Source organism: Taudactylus pleione, unplaced genomic scaffold, assembly GCF_031769625.1.
Source record: "Taudactylus pleione unplaced genomic scaffold, aTauple2 ptg000352l, whole genome shotgun sequence".
Lineage (NCBI taxonomy): Eukaryota > Metazoa > Chordata > Amphibia > Anura > Myobatrachidae > Taudactylus > Taudactylus pleione.
In genome coordinates this window covers 15,525,715-15,545,066 of record NW_028284753.1, presented here as the reverse complement: position 1 = coordinate 15,545,066, position 19,352 = coordinate 15,525,715, and the positions used below count along the sequence as shown (strand labels likewise).

The 19,352-nt window shown below is 45.2% G+C and overlaps 2 protein-coding genes across 6 annotated transcripts in view; one reads left to right on the top strand and one right to left on the bottom strand.

The window, feature by feature from the left end:
* The window catches only part of DNAAF6 (dynein axonemal assembly factor 6), a 179,172-nt gene extending 165,568 nt beyond the window's left edge, over positions 1-13,604 (bottom strand). Inside the window, exon 1 of one of the 2 annotated variants that reach the window (XM_088444298.1) lies at positions 13,370-13,604. The gene's annotated coding sequence lies outside the window, so the exon portion shown is untranslated. The remainder of the gene's footprint in view (positions 1-13,369) is intronic. The other variant, XM_088444299.1, reaches the window with a different exon arrangement.
* Positions 13,605-13,643: 39 nt separating this feature from the next.
* Positions 13,644-19,352, top strand: part of NUP62CL (nucleoporin 62 C-terminal like) — a 32,918-nt gene continuing 27,209 nt past the window's right edge. Inside the window, exons 1-4 of one of the 4 annotated variants that reach the window (XM_088444297.1) lie at positions 13,644-13,745; positions 14,501-14,786; positions 15,470-15,711; positions 15,808-15,927. In XM_088444297.1, coding sequence (XP_088300423.1) covers positions 14,512-14,786; positions 15,470-15,711; positions 15,808-15,927 — 637 coding nt within the window. In that variant the 5' untranslated portion in view covers positions 13,644-13,745; positions 14,501-14,511. The other 3 variants (XM_088444293.1, XM_088444295.1, XM_088444294.1) reach the window with 3 other exon arrangements.

The following is a 19,352-nucleotide window of genomic DNA, read 5'->3' as shown; positions in this document are numbered from 1 at the left end:
CCTGAACCAGAAGGAGCCGCGGCCGACGGGAGACATGCCGATTTGGCTTCCGCCAGCGTGGCCACAATCTTGTCCAGATCTGGACCGAAGTGAACTTCTCCGTAAAGGGCAACGCCTCCAAACCCTTCTTGGAGTCAGCGTCCGCCTTCCAGAATCGCAACCACAAGGTGCAACGAGCAGCCACCGCTGCTGAAGAAATTCGAGACACCAGTGTACTAATGTCTAAGGCCGCCTCGTTGATATAAGTGGCCGAATCATGGAGATTACCAATCAACTCCGTTTGTTCGGCCGGACAGTCAGAATCAAAGGACGCCTCCAATGAATCCGCCCAGCGCTCCATCGCTCTGGCAACCCAGCAAATGGCCATAGCCGGCCGCGCTGCCCCCCCCCCGCAAGGGAATAAGCGGACTTCAGGCAGATCTCCACCTTGCAGTCCGTAGCATCCTTAAGGTAGGACATGGATGGCATCGGCAATGTGGCACTACGGACAAGACGTGTCACATGAGAATCCACCTGTGGAGGGGATTCCCACTTAGCAAAATAATTATCCGCGAACGGATAAGCCACTGCCAGGCGCCTCTGCGGCTGGTATCGCTTGCCAGGCTGTTTCCACGCCTCCTCTAAATGGTCCATTAACTGGCCTGAAAGAGGAAAGACTGTGGCGTCACCCTTCACATCCTTAAAAAAGGCATACTTGGATTTAGCAGCTGGGGGAACTTCGTACTCAATCACCAAGGCTGTGCGGACTGCTCGAATAAGTCCAGGAATATATACCTTGGACCTAGCATCAGCGTCCTTAGTATGGAGAGGTTCCTGATCGTAAGGATCCAGAATCTCCCCATCATCAGACGTCCCTTCGTCATCCTCATAAGGAGCCGACAGAGACGCCACCGGCCGTTTATGTGGCCGCATCACAGTCTCCCCTGCAACACATCCGACAAGTGCTGTACAGAACTCGTCAGGGAGTTAACCCACACCGGCTCCTGAGAAACCGGGAGAGGGGAAATAGGGAGACTGCGGGGTACCACCAATTGTCTTGGGAAACCCTGCATGGGTGATGACACCACTGACTGCTGGGACAAACCCATCTGTGTAAACGCGGGCTGCGGAGCTAACTGGCCCACTAAGGTTGTAAGCGCCTGAGCGAAATAAGCCCAGGGCGGCTCCTGTACCGATGCTGTAACCGTAATAGGCCGCGCCATCGACAAACACTGCCGGCAGAGGCCCTCCGCGCTACCCTCCCCCTCCGCTAAAGGTACTTTACATGTAGTACACTGTAGCCGGAGAGGAAAAACACTTTCAGATATGATGGTACTAAGTATGTGACCCCTCTCACCAGTTGTATTTTAAAGAGGTGAGAGACCACCCTGCAGCACTGCACCGCAAGGGCTTAGCAGAAAGAACAGGGACAGTAATAAAGCTGACAGTTAGAATAGAAGATACAGGCAGCAGCGCTAGCACAGTCACATACAATGCAAAGAAAATCAATTCCTACACTTACCAGTGCTGATCACTCAACTACGCAGACACAGGGTCTGGTAGGACACAGCGCTGCATACACAGACCTGACCACAAGCGGAAAAGAGGTATGCGGGGGGACCCAGACCAAGAGGCTTCCTTCCAGGCTTCCAGCAGCGTTCACCATGCGTTCAGGAAGATGGCCGCCGAGGAGCAGAGAGGAGGCTGGCCTGGGGGAGGAGCGCTGCCACAGGGCCAGTCAGCAGAGTGCAGAGAGGGCTGTGTGCAGCGGGGGAGGCGCCGGCTGTGAGACAGGGAAGGCGCGCTCCCCTGGCATGCATTTAACCCCTGGGACGCCGCAGCGCTACCGCTCTGCTGCGGTCCGCTGTCCCAGGGGGGAAGTGGAAGCGCAGGTTCTTACCTGGCTCCACGCTGCAGCCAATCCCCAGGGAGCCCCCTGCCTGGGGACTCTGGACCATGTAACAGCGGGGACCCACCGCGGGACCCCACTGCTTACCCTGTCCCCCTTGAATCCGGCCATGGTCCGGAACATCTGGGGTCACCGCTAGCTGTGACCCCAGATGCTCACCAGCATCCCCGGATCGGTACCGACGTTCTGGTACCGGCGGGGGTGTAGGGAAGACAGCACGGACGTCAGGACTGACTGTCCATGCTGTACAACCAGATGTGCACCCACAGCTGCATGCAGAAAAGCTTCAGGGGCTCTTCTTAGCCCCCACTCCAACAGGTGCACCCGACTCCAGCCGGGCACCAAACTAAACTGAGGTGCCTTGGCTCGGGGGCGGGGTATAGGAGGGGGACCCTAGTGCATCCTGGGAGGCTGAAAGCTTAACTCTATGGTGCCTGATGACTGACGTCACACCTATACCCCAAGGTATCCTGTGGATACCCTATGGACCCTGAAGTAGAAATAGGTAATCAATGTACCTTACATAAAAAAGTACACTCTTCCAATCAGAACTGCCATGCAGATAGTTATGTTCATAGGCTGACATGAATATGTTAGCATAGGAAGGGGCCATATTTGACCCCATCGCTGGCCCTTGTTTTTGAAGATAGAATCCATTCTCAAATAAGAAATAATTCTGGTTGAGAATGATGTCAATATGTAACAGATATTCTGCTGGTGGACCTTTATAGAACTCACTCTGACTGATACATTCCCTACAAGCTTGAATCCCCAAGTCATGAGGTATGTTGGTGTAGAGACTTGCTACGTCTAATGTGACCAATAGAGAGTGCTCATTAATCCCTGTTACCTTTTCCAATTTTTTAAGAAATTCCGTTGTGTCAGATATAAAGCTGTCAATATTTTTCACCAGTGGTTGAAGGTGGAAATCCACTAATTGGGAAAGTGGCTGACATAACGAGCCACTCGCCGAAATTATCGTTCGACCGGGGGGGGGGGGTGTTAAGGATTTGTACACCTATGTATTGAGGGGTTCAGTGTGGGTGGATCAAATTTACTCACAGCTTTTAGGTTGCTACATTCAGATTCCATGGTGGTCGTGGAACTTTGTGAATCATTAAGGCGTAATTGCCTATTTAATTTGTACATATCGACTTGCCAATCAAATCTCTTCTGAAGGAGATGTCCGATTCTGGTGGGGAGGTCTGAATCACTTGCTGAGGTTTGTGATTGACTGTCAATATCCTTGAATTGGACTCTTGGTTTTCTTATATTTCTTCTAAACTGTGGTTTGTATCTTCTCTGCTCAACTCTGGAGAACCATGGATATACTCTATTTTCTTTATAATCCAGCAAGTGATTCAGACCTCCCCACCAGAATCGGACAGGAAGCCACATATCTGGCAAGGTCTGACAGGAACAGAAGGGCACCAATAAAAACCCTTATACACACTCGTAGAGGTGGGAGGAAGAGGTTCAAGAAGAAAGAATTAAGCAAACCTATAGGTTGTTTTAATTTTCAATCTGTCTAACCACTCTCTTACTCCTGCAGAGGTTTCTCTCCTTGGAAAAGGACTTTCTTTTGTATCAACTCTCCTTCAGAAGAGATTTGATTGGCAAGTCGATATGTACAAATTAAATAGGCAATTACGCCTTAAGGATTTTTTTGCCCAAAAAATGAATGATTCACAAAGTTCCACGACCACCATGGAATCTGAATGTAGCAACCTAAAAGCTGTGAGTAAATTTGATCCACCCACACTGAACCCCTCAATACATACCTTTATGAGGGTATTGAAAAGAGACACAATACCATTTAAAGAAAAACAAAAGATCTCATATCATAACATCAACCTAGATGAACGCAAGGCGATTAAAACATTGAAAGAAGATACTAATCTTGTGATACGAGCAGCCGACAAAGGCGGCGGTATTGTACTGATTAATTATGATGATTATGCCCATGAGATCCACAACCAACTGGCAGATACCATCTGCTATCATAGGCTTGACTATGACCCTACATGGAGATACGAGATACGAGAAGGAAATTGATGAGGTAATTAACCTCGGTGTCAATAATCGGTACATTAGTATCGAAACAGCAGATTTTCTGAGACAGAAACACCCCAAGACACCAATTCTATACACTCTTCCAAAGGTGCACAAATCCTTAACACACCCCCCCCGGTCGACCGATAATTTCGGGGAGAGGCTCGTTATGTCAGCCACTTTCCCAATTAGTTGTTTTCCACCTTCAACCACTGGTGAAAAATATTGACAGCTTAATATCTGACACTACGGATTTTCTTAAAAAATTGGAAAAGGTAACAGGGATTAATGAGCACTCTCTATTGGTCACATTAGACATAGCAAGTCTCTACACCAACATACCTCATGACTTGGGGATTCAAGCTTGTAGGGAATGTATCAGTCAGAGTGAATTCTATAAAGGTCCACCAGTAGAATATCTGTTACATATTGACATCATTCTCAACAAGAATTATTTCTTATTTGAGAATGGATTCTATCTTCAAAAACAAGGGCCAGCGATGGGGTCAAATATGGCCCTTTCCTACGCTAACATATTCATGTCAGCCTATGAACATAAATATCTGTATGGCAGCTCTGATTGAAAGAGTGTACTTTTTATGTAAGGTACATTGACGACCTATTTCTGATATGGCAGGCGGGCGAATAAAAATTATTACAATTCATTAACTACCTCAATTCAATTCCTGGCACAATATGCCTCAGTCTCACGTTTAGCAGAGAGCACATCAATTTTTTAGATGCATCAGTCTCACTGAATAAGAATCATACCAGAATTTTCAGCAAGGACTCTGATAAAAACAAGCTGCTACATGCAACTAGCTTTCATCCAGCACCCCTCAAGAAAGGGTTACCTTACTCACAACTTTTAAGAGTAGTAAGGATCAACTCAGAGCCAAAGTCTACCTCTATAGCTCTGATGGATATGGGACAACGCTTCCTCGAAAGAGGATATTCAAAGGATGATATTGATGAAGCACTTGCCAAAGTAGGCAAACTTAGAAGGGAAGATTTATTTGAACAAAAAGAAACTTACCCTGATAAAGGGTTGAATGTGTTCAACTTTTGCAGCACATACACTACTGCGTCCAGCTTTATACGGAAGAAGGTACTAGAGCACTGGCATTTATTGACCAGTGACCCTGCTTTGTCTACACAAATTAGTGGGGTACCACGGTTTGCCTATAGACGTGGCCCCAATTTGAAAGATTTGTTAGTCCAGACGGATTCTTACAAATATAAAAAACAACAAGCCCATTGGTTAAGCAGAAAACCAGGAACCTTTAAATGTACAGGCTGCACCAACTGTCCCTTTTTGGCAATGGGCAGTTGCTTCACCAATCCTCAGGATGGGAACAAATATAATATTAGGCATCATTTGGACTGCAACAGCAAATATGTTCTTTATGCTCTCACTTGTCCATGTGACCTTGTGTACGTTGGGTAAACTAACAGAATGCTCAAAGAAAGACTCAGCCAACACCGGTCTTCTATCAAGAAATCTGTATCCACTGCAGATCAGAGACAGGATTTGTCAAACTTACCGGTAGCTAGACATTTTAAAAACAAAGGACATTCTGTTAGACAGCTTAAATGTCACATTATTGACCACATTCCACCGCTCTAAAGTGGTGGCGATAGAGAAAAAATTCTGCTACAAAGGGAACTACAATGGATTCATCGATTGAACAGTCTCTCACCTAATGGGCTCAATGAGGACTTCAAAATGAACTGTTTTCTTTAGACATATTCTCTGTTTGGATTCATTTATTTTATCACTAGCCTTACATGTGACTTTGTTACCCATGGGTGGTAGCAATACATTATATGATATGCATACAGTACTGGTATCACGCAAGTTGCCTTGGGGACATTGCTATAAGTCGCATAATGGCTAAGGGTGACCAGTTTATTTTACCGGGTGCTGTGCACTTATGTGCATATGGCATGGTGTTATGGTGTTTTCACTTTTTTTGTGTGCATTTCTTAGTATACACGTCTTTGTTGCATTCATTATCCTGGTACATATGGCAGTACAGGAGTGGCCTTTGTAATGGCCTGGACTATACTATTGGCTGTATATTCATTTAAATGTGTTGGCAATTTAATAGTGGTGTTATTGGTGCTGTATTGTAGAGAGACCAGCAGGTCTATACACCAACGTTTGATATAAGCTGACCACAGCGATCTGTTGCCATACATTTCCAGTGCTGTTCTAATCAGAGCCGGGTGCCATACATTCTTATGCATATGGCATGGTGTTATGGTGTATGGCTCCAAAGAGCCTTGTCATATTTTCTAATGCACACGTACTGTATGCAGTAACATTGTCATGTTTCATGTCTATATGGCTTTGTAAGTGATTATATGCAGTTACAGATCAATGCTATATGATGGAATTATGGAGTTGCCAGCGCTGTGATACCAGTTGGCTGGTTTCTCCAAATTGATGCTGTCTAGAGACTGATATCAGCGATGATTCACTAATTGTTCCATAGTCATATATGTGTATGTATTTGTTTTGTTCTATAGTGTCATGATCTGTCCAGTCCACAGCGCAGGCTACAGTACTCATACTGACAGTCATGTATGTGTAACAAACGGAGGCTGTTTATTTACCTTTTAAAGCCCGCCCACCCACCTGATGCCTTGTAGCCAATCAACGCCGAGGGGCGTGGCCAAGGCAACACAGCATGATTTGGGCTTTACTGATTTTGGCGCCCTTTTTGGGTATATTAAGAGCTCCAGGGCTCAGTATGTGTTAGCCCCTGAGGAAAACTGAAGTACAGTTGAAACGATTGTTGGGCCACTGATAGCTATGTGGTATGTCTGTTTACATGCCTTGTGAATAAACCTGTGGATACATCTAAACGTGAGTGCTGGTATTTTGTTTACTCTGCAGGCGATTAGCTAGCTTAGTGACAGGGTGTTATATATTACAACTTGTTTTGGACCTAGCACCCCCCTGCCAAATAGTGTTTTTTTGAGTGCCATCTCTCATGAGATATATATATATATATATATATATATATATATATATGTGGAAAATGTGTAGGGACAGCGCACAGTAATTGTTTTATCTCCTCAAACTTCAAGTTTGATATTGTGATAGTGTATTGGTAAATATGCTGTTTAAGTCACTGATCCTTAATTAAAAGGCGGCAGCAGTCTCCTTGGGGTCTGTTTGGCTTACAGATGGAGTAGTTCTGAAAAAGAAGTGTAAGAAGACATGCGCCTAATAGTGTAGTATTTAAAAATGGTGATAATTCGTGCTCATAGAAGTGATTGTGCGTACCAAAAAGAAAAACTTTTGAGCTTATCTGTAGATCCAGAAGGTGGGTGGTCTATATAAGGCAGGTTGAGTGGGATGTCATCTGCTTGATCACCTTCTAAGAAGCTAAAATGGGCTCATAGGAGAAAGAATGTATATAGTGTAGTATTTCCTTTCAATTAGTAGTAGTATAATTACATATAGAGGCTGCGTACCAGAAAATGCTAATTAGATAGCCTGTAGTTTGTCATCCACCACGTAACTTTTAGTGCCCTCTTTCCGTCCCTCTATGGAGTGTATATGTTCAATATATGAGAGCTGTGACTCCACCAACATAATATCTATCTGCTGGAATGTAGCTGTAACTTGCAGTATGTGAGATGGACAGTAAGAGCTCTGTGACTCCATAAACACAATACCTGTATATCTGCTGCAATGCAGCTGCAACTGGCAGTATGTGGGACGGACAGTAGGATCGCGCGCCGCAATAACAGCGAGCTGTGATGACTAATCAGAAGGCTTCTAATGGGGCGCGTTTCCACGGCAACCAGCTCTGCCCGAACCAGGGGCAGGAGGCCCTCCCATCCCGCCGGTGCCGCGGTCTTCGCCGCTCTGTTCCGGGCTCTGGACCCCTTACCCGGCCGACTTACAGACTCCGCCCACATATTGGGCAGCTGGGGCTGTTTGCAGCTGGGGTTAAAAACACCAAGTGTTAAATGCACAAAGTGTGATTACATAACAGTTAATCAAACATTTATCCTGCATGAATATGGACTAATCATCAGTTTATTTAATTTCATCCCTCAGTCTGTATTGGTCAGTGAAGCATAGTTTATGGTAAATATCTGGCCTGGTTTTTGCTCAAACTCAGAGCAAGTTATCTACTTTGATCAGCAAGCCAATTGAGTCAGTTGTAGCCTGTCTTAACCAAGGGTTACCACTCCTTATATTCAGTCTAGGGGCAGCTGGGGCTGTTTGCAGCTGGGGTTAAAAACACCAAGTGTTAAATGCACAAAGTGTGATTACATAACAGTTAATCAAACATTTATCCTGCATGAATATGGACTAATCATCTGTTTATTTCATTTCATCCATCAGGTATGTGACTGTCTCATCTTGCTTATTGCACCGATATTCTGCAGAGAACCTCATGCTTGCAATCGTGTGTGGATTCAAATGTATGTGACTGTCTCATCTTGCTTATTGCACCGATATTCTGCATAGAACCTCATGCTTGCAATCGTGTGTGGATTCAAATGTATGTGACTGTCTCATCTTGCTTATTGCACCGATATTCTGCATAGAACCTCATGCTTGCAATCGTGTGTGGATTCACATGTATGTGACTGTCTCATCTTGCTTATTGCACCGATATTCTGCATAGAACCTCATGCATGCAATCGTGTGTGGATTCACATGTATGTGACTGTCTCATCTTGCTTATTGCACCGATATTCTGCATAGAACCTCATGCTTGCAATCGTGTGTGGATTCAAATGTATGTGACTGTCTCATCTTGCTTATTGCACCGATATTCTGCAGAGAACTTCATGCTTGCAATCGTGTGTGGATTCAAATGTATGTGACTGTCTCATCTTGCTTATTGCACCGATATTCTGCATAGAACCTCATGCTTGCAATTGTGTGTGGATTCAAATGTATGTGACTGTCTCATCTTGCTTATTGCACCGATATTCTGCATAGAACCTCATGCTTGCAATCGTGTGTGGATTCAAATGTATGTGACTGTATCTCTTGCATAGATTTTTTTTTTTCTCTTCCTGTATAGTCTGTATTGGTCAGTGAAGCATAGTTTATGGTATATATCTTGCCTGGTTTTTGCTCCAACTCAGAGCAAGTTATCTCCTTTGATCAGCAAGCCAATTGAGTCAGTTGTAGCCTGTCTTAATCAAGGGTTACCACAACTTATATTCAGTCTAGGGGCAGCTGGGGCTGTTTGTAGCTGGGGTTAAAAACACCAAGTGTCAAATGCACAAAGTGTGATTACATAACAGTTAATCAAACATTTATCCTGCATGAATATGGACTAATCATCTGTTTATTTCATTTCATCCATCAGGTATGTGACTGTCTCATCTTGCTTATTGCACCGATATTCTGCAGAGAACCTCATGCTTGCAATCGTGTGTGGATTCAAATGTATGTGACTGTATCTCTTGCATAGATTTTTTTTTTCTCTTCCTGTATAGTCTGTATTGGTCAGTGAAGCATAGTTTATGGTATATATCTTGCCTGGTTTTTGCTCCAACTCAGAGCAAGTTATCTCCTTTGATCAGCAAGCCAATTGAGTCAGTTGTAGCCTGTCTTAATCAAGGGTTACCACAACTTATATTCAGTCTAGGGGCAGCTGGGGCTGTTTGTAGCTGGGGTTAAAAACACCAAGTGTCAAATGCACAAAGTGTGATTACATAACAGTTAATCAAACAGTTGAACAAACATTGACCAACATCTAAGGTAATTTCAGATTAAGTTACCATTACTTTAAAATTTGTCTAAAAAAAACAAACCTAAAACTCACCATGTACTACACATTTCTTTTTTTCAACTCCCTCCTTTGTATTTTCTCTAAGGATATAACATCCCTAACTCTCCCTGCATCTCCCCTCTCTGGGCACACTGCTGCCCTATTGAGTCACTCACCTCCTCTAAAAACTAATGAGATTTCTTTTCATCAAAAATTGACTATTACAGCCTCATTGTGTCACTATAAAAATTTTTTAGACACCTATATCTACTTCTCCATTCTTCTGCTTTTATTATTTGGTGACATATCACCAAATCCAGGTCCCACACACGGACAGCGGATATACTATGGAATAAATATCCTGCAAACCTCACATGTCTCCCATCACCCTCCAAATCAATAAATGTGCCTTATAGAATTCACACTTGATCACAACTTATTATTTTACATCTGAACATCTCTTTACAATAACTACTTTTACCAATTTCTACATTTACCTGAGACTGCTGGTTTATACGTTAACCAAACTCTCTAAATAGCCCTTCATGAAGTGGCTTCAGCTACCCATCAGACTTCACGTAAACTGATATAACAGCCATGGCTGTCCACAGACACCTACAAAAACTGCCTCTTAAAGTAGAATGTCAGTGGCTTAAATCTTAATTCAAATGACTTCCACACATACTGTAAAATAGGAATCCAGCCATCTGTCATCCTAACCCTCTGTCCCATGCTCACTTTCTACCCCATCCGTGTCACCCCTGTCTGTTTGCCCATCCCCTCTAGAATGTAAGCTCTCACGAGCAGGGCCCTCTTTCCTCTTGTGCTTATCCTTTCTTTACTTATATTATCTGCTCTATACTCAAAAGCACCTAACCCGTGACTTTTGCCATTCTGCTTCTGTTGCAGCAGTGTTTATATACCATGTACTTGTATTGCATTGTCTTAAACTGTATGACACTGTTTTTTTGTTCTGCTCAACTGTCTATGTACTATGTCTATGTACTATGTTTGTGCACTATGTTTATGTACTATGTAAGGCGCTGCGGAACCCTTGTGGCGCCATATAAATAAAGGATAATAATAATAATTATATATATATATATATATATATATATATATATATATATATTAGCCAAATAGACCGGCACTCCATATAACAAGCTTAACTGCCAGGGTGCAAATCCTAAGACCAAAGCAGAACACTCCATCTTAAACATGGAGGGCCTGATTCAGTATGGATCGCAACTGCGATGGCAATAGCAATTACGCACGCAGTCTCACTGCGAAGATATGCTACTGTTTGCGATCGCAATACCATACGCAGCTTAACATAAGGACGTCCACTTTACCTTACACACATCTGTAACACTTAGCAAGACTGCAAAACCATCGATAACATCGAGTACGATCGCATCCTCACGCACACTTGCACAAGGTCTCACCTTACTCAGAAATTGCTAACCTCATCTCACGTAGTGGGAGCTCAAGCTGCGTATGACATCGCAGTGGCTAATTTATGCACGCTCCTATAACGGCATTCAAATGCACTGACACGTCTGCGTTTCTCCGACCACTCCCGTCACCATCCTAAAACAGTACTTCCTGTCAATCACTCTGCGAAGGGTCTGCGTAGTCACTGCAATCACAGTCCCGATTGCAGTGGTGTGTTCGCGCACTGTGATGCATATGCGTGTGCAGTACGCAACAATCAGCCGATTGCGTGTGTAATCGCAGTTGCGATCGCTGCTGAATCAGGTCCAGAATCCAGTTCAGGCAGCACTCCACAGACACTCAATGATACAAACTTTTTACTTCATTTCTGTGCCACATGTTAGATGCATTTATTACATCTTTTGTCAGATGCCTCGGAAAAGATGTAAAAAAAAATGCATCTTAAATGTTGCACAAAAATGAAATAAAAGGTTTGAATTATTGAGTATGCGTGGAGTGCTGCCTGTATTGGATTCTATATATTTCTCTATGGGGGGTATTACCGCGGCTAATTACCTCGCCCGGGGTTGGCCTGTTCAGTGTGTATGCACCTTAACAGCTGTCAGAGGTTTCTACACAAAGTTTATTTGAACTAGTTTGTGCATCTCATTATGTCTACTTCCATTAATTAAATAGGCGTTTCATTTAATTAGGCCTTGCAGCTTGTTTTCTACTGTTAACACTTCTTAATGTGAAGTTTTGCTTTTCAAAGTATTGCTCTGGTGAAATGCAGGGGGCAGGAGGTTATTGTGTGGTGCAGGGGACTGTGGCGACATGGTGCAGGCTGGTATCAGATGCAGGGGGCAGGAGGTTATTGTGTGATGCAGGGGACCGTGGTGACGTGGCGCAGGTTGGTATCAGATGCAGGGGACAGGAGTTATTATGTGATGCAGGGGACCGTGGTGACTTGGCGCAGGCTGGTATCAGATGCAGGGGGCAGGAGGTTATTGTGTGATGCAGGGGACTGTGGTGACATGGCGCAGGTTGGTATCAGATGCAGGGGGCAGGAGGTTATTGTGTGATGCAGGGGACTGTGGTGACATGGCGCAGGCTGGTATCAGATGCAGGGCGCAGGAGGTTGTGTGGTGCAGGGGACTGTGGTGACATGGCGCAGGTTGGTATCAGATGCAGGGAGCAGGAGGTTATTGTGTGATGCAGGGGTCCGTGGTGACATGGCGCAGGCTGGTATCAGATGCAGGGGGCAGGAGGTTATTGTGTGATGCAGGGGAACGTGGTGACATGGCGCAGGCTGGTATCAGATGCAGGGGGCAGGAGGTTATTGTGTGGTGCAGGGGACCGTGGTGACATGGCGCAGGCTGGTATCAGATGCAGGAGGGGGCAGGAGGTTATTGTGTGATGCAGGGGACCGTGGTGACATGGTGCAGGCTGGTATCAGATGCAGGGGGCCGTGGAGAGATAAAAAAAAAAAAAAAAAGATTATTTAGAAAGAGAGAGAGATACACACACACCTATACCAATTTACAGTAGGAGGGATGGTATTAATTGGGTTGCTCTGTCTGGATAAGGACAGGTTTATCCGAGAAAAACAAAAGGTATACAATGAGCTGTAGTGAACGGGTACTGCATGCACCAAGTGACATACATAACATGGGACTGTGGGCCTGATTCAGTAAGGAACGCAGTTGCTAATACGCACGCAAGCAGCCGATTGTTGCGTACTGCGCATGTAAATACATAACAGGAGTTGATTAGTTGGAGCACCATCTAACATAAGTAACAAGCAATAACAAGAATATCACTCGTTGATAAAACTGGGCCACAGCCTGTAAAAGGACAGTTAGGAGCTGATTGGTTGGTACGTTATCTCTATCCACTTAATCACTCTTCAAGTACATCTCCGCCGTTGGGCAACGCAGCAGAACATCACTTTGAATTGAATTTCCCTATAGTTGAGAATTGGACAAGTAGATAGTTGCACATAGCAGCCAATCAGCTTCTACCTATCATTTGATAGAATGTCCTAGATACAGATAGCCGATTGGCAACTTCTCCACTGGTTCACTATGTAGAAAACTTGGTACATCTCCCCCATAATATTAAATAAAATCTGAAATTCAAAAGACTGTTCACTATACATGCAGGTACATGCTGGGACAATGATAATGTCTAAATCGGGTAATATTATAGTGATACGTGTATTGGGCATGCCCCTTCTTACCTTGCAATCCTAAATACAGTACACGGTATAGTCAACTGGATGTGAAGTCTCACATGCGGCTTCTTCTCACACAAACACCCGTTGCCCTGGTAACCCGTGAAGCCCAAACTAGCAGCGGCCCCAGCACATGCCTGTATCTATAATATCTTATAACAGGAACTGATTTGAGAGACCATGTGAGCTCTCTCACAACACAACGGCCTATAATCTGACATCTATCTATGGCAGAATGTTTGTTTTACATGCGCAGGCATTAGGGAGGACACCTAAACCGCGCTGAATCGGGGGTCCTCAGGTGCGTTCGGTGAGACGTAATTACGCAATGACGTCTTCTGAAGTTTATCGTCGCTGTGACGCGGGACCGGCAGTCGTACCGGTAGGTGTGATCTCTCTCCGCGCCCGGTGTGTGTCACTCGGCCGTTATATTCATCCAGACTATTTCCCCGTGCTGGAGATGTGATACATGGGGCCGTGCACAGCACGTTGATGTGTGTTTTAGACCCTCAGGGATTGATGTAACATATATGGAGTGAGAGATGACCCACTGTAGTATATGCCGCTCATAGGTATCTGAGCTGCCGTATTTGTGTCCTGATGTTCCCCTGGGAAGGATCTTACAGCTCTCCACTCTGTACAGCGAGGATAAGTGCAGGGAGTTACATCACACGGTACCATTACTTGTGCTGCCTGGATACACACTTTACACTCATACTTCAGATGTGACTGTTAATACATTTCCCTGACAGTTCAAAGCTGAACATGCAGATTCATACATACACACTATTACAATATACCTAATTCCTCAAAACTATCTGCACACACTCTGCATCCAGATTTGTTCTGCGTCTCCATGCGGTAACCACAGATCCACCATTGAATCAGGCCAATAATTCTGATTATTGCGTTTACAATTGTAGCTTTTTGTCTCATTCTCATCTGTCCCATTAGAGTTTAGTCTATAAACATAATCCAAACACACACTGCAGTCTACAATATTAGACAGAAACATAACATCCGTGTATACATAGTGACCAAATTACATTTAACATTTTTTTGTGATTTTTTTTTGTGATTTTTTTTTTAAATGTAACTCAGACTAACTATAATTTGTATTTAATTTTTTACCCCCAGACCAAGGCAAAATGAGTGGTTTCAACTTTGGAACAAATGCACCTTCTGGTGGTTTTAGCTTTGGAACGCCAAAAAGTACTGCTCCTACAGGAAGCTCGGGCTTTGCGTTCGGTGGAGTAACAGCCACTCCATCTGCTGGCTTCAGTTTTGGCACCACTACACAAACCACTTCCTCAGCACAACCTAGTGGACTCCTTTTCTCTACACCGGCTGCCTCTGCTACACCACCTTCTGGATTCAGTTTTGGTACACAAGCAGCATCTACACCTGCCACTGGATTGACTGGGTGAGACAGATTTCAAAATTGCTGTGTTTGTAAGCTGCTTTGATATGAAAGTATATTTATTTCAAGCAGTTTAATATTCGACTATCTTTTTCTCCAAAAATGAATTGCAATTTTTGACTGTATTTGCAGTATGTTTTTGCTACATATGAAGCCTAGCTTTTTTTCATTGAATAGTGCGCTATTCCTTATTGGAGAATTCATGCTCTTGTGACAGATTTCCACTTAGTTCATTGAGTGTAAACCCTATTAGCTTATTACTATGATGTACATCTAGGGAACTTGGAGACCTGAGATGAATGAAATCGCAGGGCGCATATGTTTAAAGCTAGCAGAGACTTGGCAAATACTCACAGCAGTGATTTTTAAGATGCTTTTCCCAAAAACTTAAACCTAAAACAAGGGGCATGTAATATTTTATGTAACAAATTGATTTTTTATTTAATTATAATGAAGTATCTTTAGTGTGTGTGTGTATATTTAAACTATATAAATTCCCGATTTCAATCTATTTGACTCCACTATGTAAGAAAATTAAATGTGAAAAAGTCAAATTGGTAAATACTTTCTGTATCACTGCATGTTGTAATTAATGTCACATTCATCAGACTTTTTCTGCTCCTTTAATTGTATTTTTAATCTTCACAGCATTTGGTTTACAACATCTAGAAATTGTTTCTTTGCAGGAACAATGCCCCTAAGCTGAGCGTAGGTATTGGGATGCAGCCGGCTGTTGGAAATAACATTGGTGGAACCACCCAGACTGCTCAGACAACGGGCTTTTCATTTGGAACTGCACAAGCACAACCAGTTGCTTCCAGTAAGGGGGGTTTCTCATTTTCTGGTCCAGTGGCAACAGCCATACCCCCTACTACAACACCAATGGCTCCTACCACTCAAACGGCAAACACTGCTTTGCAGTCTTCAGGTATCCTTTTGTAAATATTTCAGTATTTCTATTTCAGCACTATTCTTGCTGCCACTTGTCTATAATAATGCCTATACATTTTCTTTCCCAATATAGCATTTTGCATGGCACCAACTGTACCTACATCCATTCCCATCGTCGCCTCTGGACAAACACAGCCCATTTCAGTCCAGCAGAGTTCCAGCTTATTTTCAAAACCACATGAGTCCGCATCAGGTAAATGTAAGACCAGTTTGATAAACTAGTATAGGTAATATAACACATATAGCCACAAAAGAGCGCTAATGATCAAACTAAAAAATACCTTTTTCTACTTCAGGGTCCACAGGGTTGACCTTGGGGTATAGCTGGATCTGGATCCACAGGCACCACGCAGTTAAAGCTTTTGCTGCTCCCAGGATGCACTGGGTCCATCCTCCTCTATACCCCACCCCCGAGCCATAGGCACCTCAGTTGTAGTTGGTGCCCTGCCGGAGTCGGGTCACCCTTAGCGCAAGGGGTCTGCTTAGCAGCCCCTAAGCTTATTTTATTTTAAGAGTTTAATTTTATTTCTTTTTTACTACTCTTCAGAGCGGCGGCATCAGACTGTCCATTGGACGGCCAAGCTGCCGCTCCTAAACCCCGCTGGCGCTGTGACACCAGTACAGATCTGGGGATCGCAGCGGGACCCCAGATTCTGTACTAGCCGGTCTCTGGAGGAATCCCTAGGCTGCTGCCAGATCGCCGGGGACAAGGTAAGTCGCGTGTCACCGCTTGCGGATGCAGCCTTCTGCCTCTGGTCTCTGGGGACAGACCGGAGGCGCTAGCAGTGGCGGCGCCCCCCCCTCTCCTGAGGAATACCCTGCGAGTCCACTAGACCACCAGGGATACATTGCGGGAACCGGCATCCCCGGGGGGCTTCCCTGTCTAGCGGCTCCTCCCATCATCTCAGCGTGCCTTTCCGCTCGGGTCTGGCAACGCTGAGCTGCATTTTTCCTATGGCCACTCCTCCTCTGAGGTCTCCGGCGGCCATCTTCCCTTGCAGCATCGCAGATCTCTCAGGCAGCCTGCGGACTGGTCCCCCTGTGTACCTCTCTCTTGGTAGTACAGCATACACAGCACTATAGTCCTCCCAGACACTGAATATGGGAAGGTTGATTGTAGTGACAAGGTGCAGTGAGTATTAACTTTGTGCATTGTATGTGACTTTTGCTAGTGCTGACTGTCTGTGCTTTGTTTCTACTTACTGTCAGCCTATACCTATCTTGTTCCTTCTCCTATAGCCCTGGCAGATGTGTGTGGGAAGGGCGTTTCTTGGATCTCACTTATATAAATTCATGTATTTGTGAGGTCGGTCACATACAGTTGTGTGCTACACGGTACCATATTTGTGGGTGCGCCAAGAGTAAACAATGAGATTCCCTGTTGTGTTGAGATAGAGATGTATAGATGTAGATATAGAGATAGATATATCTATCTATTATTTTATCATGTCTGATGAGGAAGTTGAGGTTGCAGTGGTAAATATGGAGGATTTATCACAGGATGGGCTGTGTGTGAGGTGCTGTCAGTTACCTGGTCCCTCTAAAACCCCCCCCCCCCCCGGACCCTCCTTGGGCGGTGTTTTCTCAGGTGTTGGCTTCCATCGCGGACCGTGTGGCGGTCCTGACTGCTCTATCCCATAGGAGGTTACCCCAAACAGCCATCCCCCCCCCCCCCGCCTTCTCCAGGTATACCGCAATTATTGCAGTTTCCCCCTGGGCCTCAGTCTCTTAATCCATATACGGGGCTACCTATGTATATTCAGTCTGCTCCGGTGACGCAGCAGTCCGTCATTCCCTTCCAGGGTCTCCCCGCAGGCGGGTTAACCACCATGGGTGGATGTGTTCTCCAGTTCAGTCCAGAGTTTTTGGCGGCCCGATCTTCAGCCTTTCAAACTGTTACGGAGTGACAAACCTCCAAAAGGCGTCTAAACGCACTGTTATGTCATCCCAGTCTGCGCAACTATCAGACTCCGATGCTTCCTCCGATGAGGGTGAATTGCCTGAGGACTCTGACTCGGATTCCCCTGTCAGGGAGGTGGAGACTAAATCTTCCATTAATGTGCCGGCATTGGTGAGGGTGGTGCGGTCCCATTCTTGATACAGAGGATGACGCCCTGGCTCCTAAATCCAAGTATCCAAAATGTAAGCAGGCAAAAGTGACTTTGGCTGCTTTTCCTCTATCTGACCAGCTGACTGATCATATGGCGGAGGCCTGGCAGTCGCCTAGTAAGAGGTTCCAGCCGAGAAATGTTTATTATCTAGTTATCCGTTTCCTGCAAGTCATTGCAAAAAGCTGGAAACCCACGCCTGCGGTGGATTCTCATGTTACTCGCTTAATCAAGAGTGCTACCTTCCCTATGCCGTCTATTTCATGCCTAAAGGATCCCACAGACAGGAAAGTGGAGACTTCTCGGGGGCGGTGGCCCATCCGTCCATGGCCATCTCTTGGGTGGCTAAAGCCATTGAGAGCTGGGCCAATGTACTGGAAGATACTTTTCCTGAGGATTCTCCGGAAATGCAGAGACCTTTAGTGGGACAGATGAGGGATGCCGCTTCCTATATTGGAGAAGCGTCTTTGGATGCCAGCCTTCTGACTTCCAGAGTTTCGGCGGCAGCGGTCTCTGCTCGCTGGTCTTTGTGGATGCGGATTCCAAGAAGGGCCTGGAGGCCTTACCCTTTAATGGGGAGATTTTGTTCGGCCCTGACCTGGACAGTTCTTCTGCCTGAGTCTATCTCAGGACAAGACCAAGGCCTTGCAGATTCAGGAAGCCATAGAGTCCTTGCTGAAAGCAGGGTCATTGTTCCCGTTTCGCTTTCTCAACGAGTGACGGGTTACTACTCTTCTCTGTTTCTGCTTACGAAACCCAATGGGTCTCATCGGCCTATCCTTAACCTAAAATCACTGGACAAGTTTCTCCGAGTGCCCACATTCAGGATGGGAACTTTGCGTTCCATCATTCTGGCTATGGAACCGGGGGATTATATGGTTTCCCTGGACATCCAGGATGCCTACATCCATGTTCCTATAGCACCTTCACACCAGCGGTAACTGAGGTTTGCTATACGCCAGCTTCACTTCCAATTTCAGGCTCTGCCCTTTGGCCTTTCCACGGCTCCAAGGGTGTTCACCAAAATTATGGCGGTCATGGCTGCCCATCTGCGCAGCCAGGGTATAAGGCTTCTGCCGTATCTGAACGACCTCCTATTGCTGGCAGGCTCTCCGGAGATACTTCCTCCCTTATTCCATCACAGAGGATGGTTCATTTGGGAGCCCTTCTGGACTCGTCAGCAAAGGATCTTTCTGACTCCAGAAAAGATTTTCTCCCTACAACTACGAGTGAGCAGTTGTCTGAAGACTTCCCCGATGTCTGTTCACTCGGCAATGAGAGTTATGGGGTCCATGGAGTCAGCATTCGACATGGTGGAGTATGCCCAGTTTCGTTCCAGGCCACTGGATGATTCCAGGCTGATTCTATCCAAATGGAATGGGTTACCACACAGGATCAGGACTCAGATGCTGGTGTTGTCTCCGGAGGTGTGCCTGTCATTTGCTTGGTGACTTCAGACATCACATCTCACCAAGGGTCGCCCCTTTTGGATCCTGGAATGGTCCACTTT